This window comes from Xenopus laevis, chromosome 5S (assembly GCF_017654675.1).
Source record: "Xenopus laevis strain J_2021 chromosome 5S, Xenopus_laevis_v10.1, whole genome shotgun sequence".
Lineage (NCBI taxonomy): Eukaryota > Metazoa > Chordata > Amphibia > Anura > Pipidae > Xenopus > Xenopus laevis.
The window spans coordinates 134,781,023-134,794,327 of NC_054380.1; the positions used below are offsets into that span (position 1 = coordinate 134,781,023).

The 13,305-nt window shown below is 41.0% G+C and overlaps 1 protein-coding gene across 2 annotated transcripts in view; it reads right to left on the bottom strand.

The window, feature by feature from the left end:
• Window positions 1–13,305, bottom strand: part of LOC108718280 (runt-related transcription factor 2) — an 88,813-nt gene that overhangs the window by 48,833 nt on the left and 26,675 nt on the right. For both annotated transcript variants that reach the window (XM_018265999.2, XM_018265998.2), the window contains exon 3: window positions 3,556–3,660. In XM_018265999.2, the coding sequence (XP_018121488.1) occupies window positions 3,556–3,660 (105 nt within the window). The remainder of the gene's footprint in view (window positions 1–3,555; window positions 3,661–13,305) is intronic.

The window sequence follows — 13,305 nt, forward strand, 5'->3', positions numbered from 1 at the left end:
ATTTCTAGCTACTTCTTTAGTTAAGCTTTAGTTCTCCTTTAAGGAACATATCATATCTCCTGCATATCCTCAGTTTAGCAGTGCCTGGGTAGCATGCCAACCCTAAAAGCATAAACCCTAGGACTGGGCCTTTATGTGTTTATTACGAATGGTGCAGCTTGTAGTGTATATATATATATATATATATATATATATATATATATATATATATATATATATATATATATATATATATATACTGTTCAAATGACCAGCAACTCCAGGGGTTTCAGTGAAAAAGTTTTGTATTTAGATAAGTGCAGTAACTGCACTTATCTAAATACAAAACTTTTTCACTGAAACCCCTGGAGTTGCTGGTCATTTGAACAGTGTATGAATTTTTTACCGTGCACCCGGTAATCGATGTGATAGAGTGTGCCACCCAGATGAATATGGATATATATATATATATAGTGGCGGAATAAATCAAAATAGAAAGATGTTTGAAAACAAATGCATTCCTCTGTAGGAAGACATCTTGTTTTTACAGCCCTTCAGGGTCACATGATCGACTTTATGATCACATGATCCAGGAAGTGCCCCTGTACACAACAGAAAGCACCTCAGAAGCCACTTGATTGTTGTCATCTAACTAAAAACAGCTCTGTGCCTAAACATTCATTTCTGGTGTCCAATAAAGGTTTTTCAACACACCATAGGCCCCACATAAACAGGAGAGAATAATGGAGGCCTTGCCTCCTAAAAAAGAAGCCATGTTGCAGATTCAATTAATACTAGTAGCCGCCTCAAACACAAATATCACCTTCCACCCCTGCCTACATTCCGATAGTCACCCTAGGGCCTATGGCACGCCTGTACTTTGCAGCTCCTCAGTGCTTTTATCTAGAGCAGCAGAGGGTTCCTTGCTTCCCATTTGAATGTCTATGGATGATGTTGGCAGGCCCAAATTTGTGGAAAGGCCCTAGACATTGGCACTGTCAGGTCTTGCCTGAGGCAAAACACTGTGTGAACCATAGTTGGGGAATGGTGGACCCCACTCAGTGTGGTAGGTGCCCATGGGTGCAGTGATGAGGAGCACAATGGCCCCTTTGCAGCCCTGGCCTGTGCTCCCCTCTATAGTTACACCACTGCTCTCTCTTAATTTCCATGACAACAAACCCAGAGTCTCTCCGCAGGCTCCTCTGTGACTGTGCAGAAATCACTTGTGCTCAGAAATATCATTACAGTGGCCAGAAAGAAAGTTTACAACTAACCACAATGAGGGATTTTCTTGTAGTGTTTACTGGAAATGAACAGATGTTTCACGTACAAAGAGAGCGGCGAGAGATTATTCCTTAAAGGCGTAGGGATTCCAACAGAACAAAGGGCTTATTCCTGAAAGCTGGAGTATATGTGGTACTGTGTATAGTAGTATCACTTGGAGGGGGGAATGGAATTATTTTAGGTATGTCAACTAAATACTTTCTATGCTTTCAACTTCCTTCCTGGCAAAAACAACAGTTCTGTCTTGCTTTATGGCAGGGATTCCATGTATGTCATGTAATGCACCAAATCCAGGATTCGGTTTGGGATTCAGCCAGTATTTGGCCTTTTTCAGCAGGATTCATATTCAGTATATCCAAATTAGGGTTTGGGAGGGAAAAAACAAGGAAGTAAAAAATGCCCAGGTTTTTGAAGGGCTGTCCAGGTCAAAACTGTCTCCTATAATTGACACAGCAATCGGCCAATCACCGGCCGCCACGTCACAGCCCTGCCCCTGATGTCACGACCCCATTGCGTCACTGCCCCACCCCCATTACATCATGGCTAGGTCCCCTGCCTGGCCAAAAGATAGCAACCCTAGCACCCAGCGCCGGATTTCACTTCTGGGCGCCCCTAGGCCGCGCGGTCCGACCAGGCGGCCGCGCGGTCCTAGCGCCCGCCTTCCCAGCGCGCCAGCTGGTGTAGTTGAACGGCGGCTGGGCGGCATGCCGCCCCTATTTTTTTGCCGCCCTAGGCCCGGGCCTGTGCGGCCTTGCCGCAAATCCGGGCCTGCTAGCACCAGAGCAAAATAATTTTAGGGCCCCTGAGGAACAACTGATTATGAAGTAACCAAGTGTCTGTAGTAGGTAAACAGTACTGCCTACTAGAGGTAAGTGGGTGTAGGTTGTGGGTCCACCTTTAAACTTCTCACTTACAATGTCACCTTATCATACTCTCCCCTCTCCATTTCAGTAAAAGGAGTTGTTTACCTTTGAGTTAACTTTTAGTATGATGTAGAGAGTGATATTCTGAGACAATTTGCAATTGGTTTTCATTTTTTATTATTTAAGGTTTTTGAGTTATTTAGCTTTTTATTCAGCAGTTCTTCAATTTGCATTATAAACAATCTGGTAGCTAGAGTCCAAATTCCCCTAGCAACCATGCATCTATTGGAATAAGAGACTGGAATATGAATAAGAGATGACCTTTCTAGAAAGATGAGCAATAAAAAGTAGCATTAAAAATAAGTGTGTAGCCTTACAGAGCATTTGATTTTTAGATGGGGTCAGCGACGCCCATCTGAAAGCTGGAAAGAGTCAGAAGAAAAAGGCAAATAATTATAAAACTATCAAAAATAAATAATGAAAACCAATGGAATATTCCCTTAGAAAATTGGCCATTCTATACTAAAAGTTTACTTAAAGGTGAACCACCTCTTTAAAGACAAATAGGCCACACCCCTGTTCTGTCCTAGCCACACCCAGTGATCCCTTTAACACTGAGTTGAATAGAGACTATCACATCCTAATGGTGTTTCTGATCCACCCCTTGCCTAATAACTAATACAGTAGTACAGGTATGGGACCTGTTATCCAGAATGATCGGGACCTGAGGCTTTCTGGATAACAGATCTTGCCATAATTTGGATCTTCATAGCTTAAATCTACTAGAAAATCCTGTAAACATTAAATAAAACCAATAGGCTGGTTTTGCTTCCAATAAGGATTAATTATATCTTAGTTGGGATCATGTACAAGCTACTATTTTTAGGGATGCAACGAATCCAGGATTCGGACAGTATTTGGCTTTTTTGCATATGCAAATTAGGGGTCGGGGGGGGAAATTGCATGACTTTTTGTCACAAAACAAGGAAGTAAAAAATGTTTCCCCCTTCTCACACCTAATTTGCATATGCAAATTAGGATTCCAATTCGGTTCTGTGTTTGGATGGATCTTTTACAAAGGATTCGGGGGTTCGGCTAAATCCAAAATAGTGGATTCGGTGCATCCCTAACTGTTTTATTATTATAGCGAAAAGGGAAATAATTTTTAAAAATTTGGATTTTGGAGACGAGTTTCCGGATAACTGATACAGTACATGTACTTCAAAGAACGACGTATCTATGCCATTATACTCAATATGGCAGCTCCCACTCATATATATGTTTTTTAAAAATGCAGAGAAGGAATGTTCCAGGCACACAAGAAGCTACATCCTCATGAGATATATATATATATATATATACGATGCCCTTGCCTTCATCTAACAGCCCTACCTTTAAGCAGAGAGTATGCAGAGAGTATGGTACTCACGTCTTGGTTCTCTTGGGCCATCCACGGTCACCTTTATTGCTCTGTGATAGGTAGCGACTTGCGGTGGGTTTGTGAAAACGGTTATGGTGAGCATAAAGCTCTTCCCTGCGGAGGAAAAAGAATAAATATCATCATCAGTACAGGGATCAGATGAGTAATACTGTGCTGCCATATTGCTTGACTCTTCTGATATTCTCCATTGTCACTAACAACCACAGCGCCCCGTGTGGCCATAAATAGGTGATGCAGTTACTTGTCTGTAAAGGTTTATACAGTTTATAAGAACAGACAGAGACAGACAGACGTGGCTTATAAAAGTGATTACATTTGTACAAAAAGTTTCATGTACATTGGAATAATACTTTCTTTTATTATGGGTTGAGATCCCTTTATTATAAATAACCGAGCTCTTTACCGGAAGTTTTGGCATAAACCTGGTACAGACATGGGGAGGCCGTTTATCAAAGTTCGAATTTATCTCAATATTTTCTGAAAAGAACTCTGACCATATCCGCATGGGTTTTTTCTTGTGATGGGCGAATTTATTCAGCAGGCGTGAATTTGCGGCGAATTTCCGAGTTTTGCGTGAATAAATTTGCGAAACTGCAGTGAAAATATAGACGTCTGCGACATTTTCCAACGCTGGCATCAAGTAAATGGACGCCCATTGACTAATGTGTGTCAAATGTCGCCGGCGTTGGGGGCAATTTTGGTGTCAAAATTTTCGCTACTCGAATTTTTCACCCGTTTCATGAATTTCGCGTCAAAGCAAAACGGGACAAATTCACCCATTACTAGTTTTTTTCTCCTTATTTATTAATACAATTTTGTTTGCGGGGAAAAATCATGAAAAAAAATTAACCGTATGAATTTTTCAGATTTTCACCTGATTTTTGCCTGAAAACCACAAAATCTTCGGATTATTGCACGAAACCCAGTACAGATCAAAACTGACTTAAATGCAACCTTGCCAGATCTGAGATGCCGGATTTTCGGATTCTGACTTCGTGGTATAAAAAATGTGGGGTTTTTTTCCACTAAAAATTTGTGTTTTTACTAAAAAAACTAGGGATGCACCGAATCCAGGATTTGGTTCGGGATTCAGCCTTTTTCACCAGGATTCGGCTTTGGCAGAATCCTTCTGCCCGGCCGAACCAAATCCGAATCCTAATTTGCATATGCAAATTAGGGGCGAGGAGGGAAACTGATTGACTTTTCGTTAAAAAAACAAGGAAGTAAAAACTTTTCCCCATTCCCACCCCTAATTTGCATTAGGGGGTTCGGCCGAATCCAAAATAGTGGATTTGGTGCATCCCTAAAAAAAACACGTATTTTTTCGGGTTTTTGGCATTTGGAGTTTAGTAAATAACCCCCTTAATGTGGGGAGAGAATGCGCAGTTGGATATTTGTGTTCCCGAGCTCGGAGTGTTTGCAGAGTCCCATAAGCTGAGTAGGTGCCACTGAACACTGGGATCTCATATCACCCGGGAGGCTTTCCCACGGCTCTGAAACACAGGAGGAAATTGTGCAAAAAATATGACACATCAGCCCTTGATCTCAAGTCTATAAACCTTGGGGGGGGGGGGATATATATTTCCACTACTGGTCTCATTCTCTCTTCATATGCATTTATACACATTCCAGTTGCAAAGATCTACAATCTAACCTGGCAGAGACTTCAAAGAACTGGCGTATTGAGTGTAGCAAAAACTTAACATGGTATAGCAGCAAGGATTTAAAGGGGTTGTTCACCTTTAAATCAACTTTTAGTATGATGTAGAGAGTGATATTCGGAGACAATTCACAATTGGTTTTCATTTTTTTATTATTCATGGTTTTTGAGTTATTTGGCTTTTTATTTAGCAGCTCTCCAGTTTCCTATTTCAGCAATGTGGTTGCTAGGGTCCAAATTCCCCTAGCAACCATGCATTGATTTGAATAAGAGACTGGAATATGAATAGGAGAGGCCTGAACAGAAAGATGAGTAATAAAAAGTAGCAATAACATTTGTAGCCTTACAGAACATTTGTTTTTTTAGATGAGGTCAGTGACCCCCATTTTAAAGCTGGAAAGAGAAGAAAAAAGGCAAATAACTTAAAAGCTATAGAAAATAAATAATGAAGACCAATTGAAAAGTTTCTTAGAATTTTTATAACATAGGAATAGACGCATGTCATTATTTCCAATGGGGCTGTACTCACTCAGGCGCGTGTAGGCGCCGAACGCAGGTTGAGACGCAACATGCTGCATTCTTCCTGCGTTCGGCGCCTACACGCGCCTGAGTGAGTACAGCCCTATTTGAAATAATGACATGCGTCTATTCCTGCGCTCCCCTGCGGCTGAACGCCAAAAAACGGAACGCAGGGGAGTGCAGGTCAGAACGCCAGTGAGTAAGAGCCCTTAAGGCCAGTTTCTTCCTTCCTTGCTGTCAGTTGTTAATGCAAATGTCCCGTTTCCTGTATTGGCCGAGACTGCTGACAGATTATTAGCAGCAGGTGCTCAGCTCTTGCAACTGAAAAATTGCCCATTAATTGTTTGTAACGATGTTAAACATTTCATCTGCTTTAAAGACTAATGGCGTACGCCACCGCCACTGCTGTCTGTTTAAAGGATAAGTAAACCTTTAAAATAAATGAATGTAAAATTGATGAGGAGGCTATTCTAAGAACTTTTGCAATGTACATTCATTATTTATTTTGTTTTAATTCCAAGATATTATATTCTGTTAATATGAATCAATTTTGTTCCAACAGCGCCACCTGCTGGTCATTTCCCCACCAGTCTGACCACCAAGTAGTCAAGGAAGTTGTCAGGAGAAAGAAAGAGGCTGCTCTGATTTTCTTCTGCTTAGGAAAAATTAGAAACCTTTTTGAAATATTTCCTAAATATAAGAACATCAGAGCAGCCTCTTTCTTTCTCCTGACAACTTCCTTGACTACTTGCTGGTCAGACTGGTGGAAAAATGACCAGCAGGTGGCGCTGTTGTAACACAATTCATTCATATTAACAGTACATGTATCCCTTAATATCTTGGAATTAAAACAGAGCTAAACCCTAAAAATAAACTCGGCTAAAAATGGCATATTTAATATAGTGAATAGGGATGCACCGAATCCAGGATTCGGTTCGAAATTCGGCCAGGATTCGGCCTTTTTCAGCAGGATTCGGATTCGGCCGAATCCTTCTGCCCGGCCGAACCGAATCCGAATCCTAATTTGCATATGTAAATTAGGGGCGGGGAGGGAAATCACGTGACTTTTTGTCACAAAACAAGGAAGTAAAAAATGTTTTCCCCTTCCCATCCCTAATTTGAATATGCAAATTAGGGTTCGGATTCGGTTCGGTATTCGGCCGAATCTTTTGCAAAGGATTCGGCCGAATCCAAAAAAGTGGATTCGGTGCATCCCTAATAGTGAACTTATTGCACGAGGCTAAAGTTTGAGCTTGTCAATAGCAGCAATGATCCAGGACTTCAAACTTGTCACAGGGGGTCACCATCTTGGAAAGTGTCTGTGACACTCACATGCTCAGTGGGCTCTGATTGGCTGTTGAGAAGCTAAGCTTAGGGCTCGTCACTAATTATCCAGCAGAAAATGAGCTTCCCCTGTAATATAACCTTTAGGTCTGGACCAATATTAAGTGGTCCAGACCTAAAGGGAGCGTTACACATGTTTTATATTTATATTATATTTAAAAGGTGGCAACAATAGGGAGCAAAGTGCATGGTTTTAAGTGTAGAGATGCTCATGGCACCAGTAACAACATTAGAGTGCTAATCAATAGGTGCAATTCAGTTGCATGTGTATGGGCAAGACGACCCCTGGGCATAACAGCTTCTCAAACAGGGGCTCATTTGAAGGCTCCCTTTGTATTTGTGCCTTTGCACCTTATGCAGCCAGATGTTTGGTCGAAGGTGCAAGTATTTGGCAGAGTCTACAGACACAATTACCTCTGTGTATAGAGTTTTATGGACACAATGCTGTGCTATTCACTGCACTGAGTTTTAATACATGAGCCCTTATGTGAATAAACTGCACCTCCATAGGAAATAGCTTGTATTATTGGCGTAGTGCTCACACTGATAAGAAGACGGAAACATTTTCCTACTAAACACAGCTGGAAAGTTGCCCAAAAAGAAACATTGTCCTATGAGGGAAAAGGAACACAAGTATCAGCTGGGACACTAACTGCGGCCAAGAGTGTTTCCATAAAGGAGAACTAAACATTCTAACTGAGAAACCAACAGCTCATTTATATCCTATTAAGTGACCTATCGGAGGATAATAGAAGACACCGAAGAATTCCATGGCCATATAAAGGCACAAGGGTCTCAGTAACTCTGAGTATTACTCATGTAGTAAAAGGGATAATGTACCCCCTACTGTAATTGATAAGGATATTAGAAGTCACTGAGGGGTTGTTCTGTGACCATATAAAGGCACAAGGCTGCAGGCTGAGTTATACAGGGAACTCTGAGTATCACTCATGTATTATAAGGGATAATGTACCCCCTACTGTAAATGATAAGGATATTAGAAGTCACTGAGGGGTTGTTCTGTGACCATATAAAGGCACAAGGCTGCAGGCTGAGTTATACAGGGAACACTCAGTCTCACTCATGTATTATAAGGCATAATGTACCCCCTACTGTAAATGATAAGGATATTAGAAGTCACTGAGGGGTTCTGTGACCATATAAAGACACAAGGCTGCAGGCTGAGTTATACAGGGAACTCTGAGTATCACTCATGTATTATAAGGGATAATGTACCCCCTACTGTTAATGATAAGGATATTAGAAGTAACTGAGGAGTTGTTCTGTGACCATATAAAGGCACAAGGCTGCAGGCTGAGTTATACAGGGAACTCTGAGTATCACTCATGTATTATAAGGGATAATTTACCCCCTACTTTAAATGATAAGGATATTAGAAGTCATTGAGGGGTTGTTCTGTGACCATATAAAGGCACAAGGCTGCAGGCTGAGTTATACAGGGAACTCTGAGTATCACTCATGTATTATAAGGGACAATGTACCCCCTAATGTAAATTATAAGGATATTAGAAGTCACTGAGGGGTTGTTCTGTGACCATATAAAGGCACAAGGCTGCAGGCTGAGTTATACAGGGAACTCTGGGTATCACTCATGTATTATAAGGGATAATGTACCCCCTACTGTAAATGATAAGGATATTAGAAGTCACTGAGGGGTAGTTCTGTGACCATATAAAGGCACAAGGCTGAGTTATACAGGGAACTCTGGGTATCACTCATTTATTAGCCGAGTACTTTTGTGCAGGTGACTATTATTCTCAGACTCAAACAAATGATTTCCAAAGAGTGAGGTGGAGGTGGGCCCACAAATGAATTTGTAACTTCAGGTTATCTCAATGGTGGGGAGTCATGTTTTCTGATCAAAAAGTAGTTATTGACCTCCTCCTGGTGGCATGTAAAGCCCATAAGTTGCAGGAATGTATAGCAGTCCCAAACGCAACTGCCGTTCTTCCCACGAATTGAAGAACAGAGAGTGCAGAACTGAGAATGCGACATGTGCAGACTCACTGACAGTTGGAATCAGTTGGAAATGTGACGGTTATTCATGTCACAGAGTCAAGTTCTACAAACTGTTTAAAGACAGGAAGATGTGGGCGGGAGGCAGCGACTCAATAAACAGTCAGCAGTCCCGGGCCCTAACTGATCTCTCCATGGGCTTCTGCTCTTGGTTAAAGGGGAACTATCACGAAAATTAAAATTGAATACAAGCTTCAGCATACTAAAATAAGAAACTGTCTAAATACAATCAATTAAAAATTCTGTACCATTTCTGAAATAATCAAGTTTATCTTCACGATCCCTCTCTCAGCATCTGTTTCTCTTCATTCTCTCTTCATGCAGCAGTTGGGTGTCAGATATTCACAGTTAGATCCAATATATCTTATAGGGGGGCTCCTTTTGCCTAGAAGATGTATTAGAACTCACTCTATTAAAATCACCAGACATCATGTCTCTCTACATGCAGGATTTGTGCAAAAGGCAGTTATTTCGTTTGTACTGGAATCAGTTATTTGAGTGAACTCTAATTCATCTGCCAGGAAAGGATCTAACTGTCAATGAATATCTGACACCCAACTGCTGCATGAAGAGAGAATAAACAGATGCTGAGAGAGGAATAGTGAAGATAAACTTGATTATTTCAGAAACGGTACAGAATTTTTAATTGATTACATCTAGAAAGTTTCTTATTTCATTATGAGGAAGCTAATATTAAATTTTCATTTTCACGATAGTTCCCGTTTACGGGAAGGAGATCTTGCCAGGAGCCTTCTGATATTCTGACTCGTATCTGGGTCATGTACTGAGTTCTGTCCCAGGCTGCCATGGCCTCTCATACAATGCAGGAAAACAGAGATAATAGTCATAGTTTTAGTATCACTAATATGCAAAAACTGGATTTGGTCCTAGAATTAGTCCTAGTGTAGAATCTGGAGGGGATACTAACCTTGTTTCCCTGATACTGCAGACGTGATAGAATTGTAAACTTTTTTGGGACATGGGGTAGATGGATCAACTGTTAGGCTGGCCAAATCTCTGTACAATCTTCCCCATGGTCAATGGATTTTGCCAAAAACAGATGAGATATCTATCAGACAGATTAGAAAATCCCATTGAATCAACCCATTGAGTCTTCTCCAAGTTCTGCATTGTATCAGTGACCCATGGGCTTGCGAGAGGAAAAACTGGTCAAAGATAGGCTTATTTGGGGATTTTTTAATGTAATGCTATTTTTTCATCTAGTTTATAGGTTACTGTGAGACCTCTTGAATAGGTGGCTTTGAAGGCCTAATCTACAAAACTATATAAGTAAAAGAGAAAGAGTCCAGAAGATGATGCCTACTAAAGTGGTCTAGTTACAGTAAAGGCTTCAATGCCTTAATATTTATAGCCTTGAAAAGAGGAAGAAGCGGAGACAGAGGGAATATGAGAGAAACATTCAAGTATAGTATCATCATCAAAACATTTTCTTTTTAGAGAGACTCACCATGTAGATGAGGAGGCTCAGGTGCTCTGCCCCAAGCCTTCAGCATAAGGGAGCGGACATCACCGTATTATTTGTAGGGTAGGCACATACGCAAACATTCAAGGAAATTACAAGAATTCAGGAAGGAAGCGTTTGCCACCAGTAGAAGACAACTATAACCAGGGGACACAACATGAAGCTGAAGGGAACAAAACACTTGTACGCAACTTTCCAATCATTCTGTTTTTAAGAAGGATAACCCCGAGTTGCGTATGGGCATACCCAAAGTCAAGTGAGTTTGAGGAGGATTAGGCTCTTCGTAGGGCAAAGTTGAATAGAGCCTGTCACATTGTGACCTAAAATATCCCAATCAGGGCCACTAGTTTTGCAAAGAGCCCAAGCCAGAGAACATTGTGAGGTCTAGTGCCTTGGACTATCACCCTGCTAAAGCCTGCACTATCAACAGCATTATCAACCAACCTCTTCAAATAAGGAGGTGGTGGCATTAAGGGAGGAGAACAATGGCAGGAGTAGAGGGGCATTGGGTACATAAGAATACCCAAGCTCCTGCAGTGTAATCCTCGCAAACATTGCACATGCTACAAACCTTACATACAACCGATATATTCATACACATGGTCCATAGAGTTGCATTGCTTGGGCCATTTGTCAATTCATTAGCCCCAGGGGCTAGTCCGATTGCCATTTTGGAGTCAGGAAGGAATTTTCCCCCCTCTGAGGCAAAGTGGAGAGGCTTGGGTTGTGCCTTCCTCTGGATCAACTGGCAGTTAGGCAGGTTAAAAAAAGTAAAAAGGTTGAACTTGATGTACGTGTGTCTTTTTTCAACCTAACTTACTATGTTACTATGTTACTATGTTACACTGCCAAGGAGCTTCAGCAGATTTCAAAATAATCTGTTGAAACTGCCATGGAGGTGACTTTCATTTCCAAACAGTTGGGCATATTCCTAATCAGGCTAAATGTCCAACCAGATCTGATCATGTATGGCCGGCTTCACCAAAGGCAAGTGAGATTGGTAAGTGTCAGTTAGGTTGGTGGGTTTGTTTGTTGCTGTTTCATTAGTATGTAAATCTTTACTCGTATGCGCACTGAGGAGCTCACCGTAACTCACTCCCAGGAGTCCTTTGCGGGTTCCTCCCACTCGGCAAAGCCGTGTCCAACATACATAAAACTTTATCGCTGTCCGGGATCAACAATTTGTTTTAAAACGTCATCTCTTATTTCTTCCATTAAAAAGCTGTTCATTTGCATTTGTGCTACATTTCATTGTCTACATACACAAAACTTCCGACGCGCTTCGCAACCACGTGGGTCACTTCCTCAAGGCTTCTGCGAAACGCGTCGGCAGTTTTGTGTATGTAGACAATGAAATGTAGCACAAAAGCAAATGAACAGCTTTTTAATGGAAGAAATAAAAGAGATGACGTTTTAAAACAAATTGTGAGAGATTGCTGTTGATCCCGGACAGCCATTAAGTTTTATGTACATTACTATGTAAGAATGATAAAAAAAAATATGCCCCATCCTAAAAGACTAGAATAACAACTGCGGGATTCAGAAACAAATATACACTCATATTTGCATAATAGCCTCCTTAATGAGGTTTGTGGTTAGTAATTGTAAGCAGGATTGTAGTAATTGCCTAGTACCTACACATACCCGAAATTTCCTCCTTTGCTTTACAGAATTCCTTTGCCCCGTTTGTCATTTTTATATTTTATTTCATCTTTCAACCCCCTCCTTTGAAAAATGCAACGGGCAAGTCCTATGGGTGAGGGGGTTCCACACCTACATTATTAATTGTGTAATTCCTGTTTTCCAGAAACAATTCCATTTCAAAGTACAATTCCCCCCGGCCCTGATGTGGAGCTGCCTGGAATGATTTAGGTCGGGCACGGAAAGCGAAAGCCTTTAAAAGCACAACAGACTATAAGCGAGTGTTTACATTTTGGCTCGGCTCAGTGCGTAAAAAGTAGACTGTCATGAAAAACACCATATTTTTTTATTTCTTGTTGTAAAATTTGAGGAGCCTCCAGTGAAGCCGGCTTGCAATAAAAAAGGGGGATTTATTTCAATTTATGGCAACTTTTCTGCTTTTTTCTCTAAACAGAAGTTGGAAGGCGAGAACTCTCACTGCCTTTTCTCCATAAATTTGATGCCCAGTTAAAACAGAAATGTATGAAAAAAAAAAGTAAAATAAACAAATTAAAAATCTTTTAAAGGGGCGGCTCATTAAATTTCAGTACTGCAGTATACAGACAGTGATATTTGGAAATATCGGCCTTTCTTTTCTGCTTTTCTCCAGCCACAAAATCAGGTGAACACAAAGCAGATATATCCTAAAGATTTCGCAAAACACATTCCCCTATATGTAAAAGCCACTATGTTTGCCCAAGAGCAGTAACCCATATCAACCAATAGAATGTTTGCTTTTAAACAGGTAATCACTAAATGCTACCTGCTGATTGGTTGCCATGGGTTATTGCTCCTGGGCAAACTTGGTGCCTTTTATTACATGTCCCCCATTGAAGTCTATGGGCAACATTTTTGTCTCACGCAAAGCTGATCACGTCGAATTTTTACTGCCGTTCTACAAACCTTTTCGCTGGCAGTGAAACAAGGACATTCTCTGCGAAACCATAAATGTGAAAAATCTTTCTCTTCAGACCCTCTCCTGGTTACAATTGAACCCCTAGTAAGTGAGACCCTA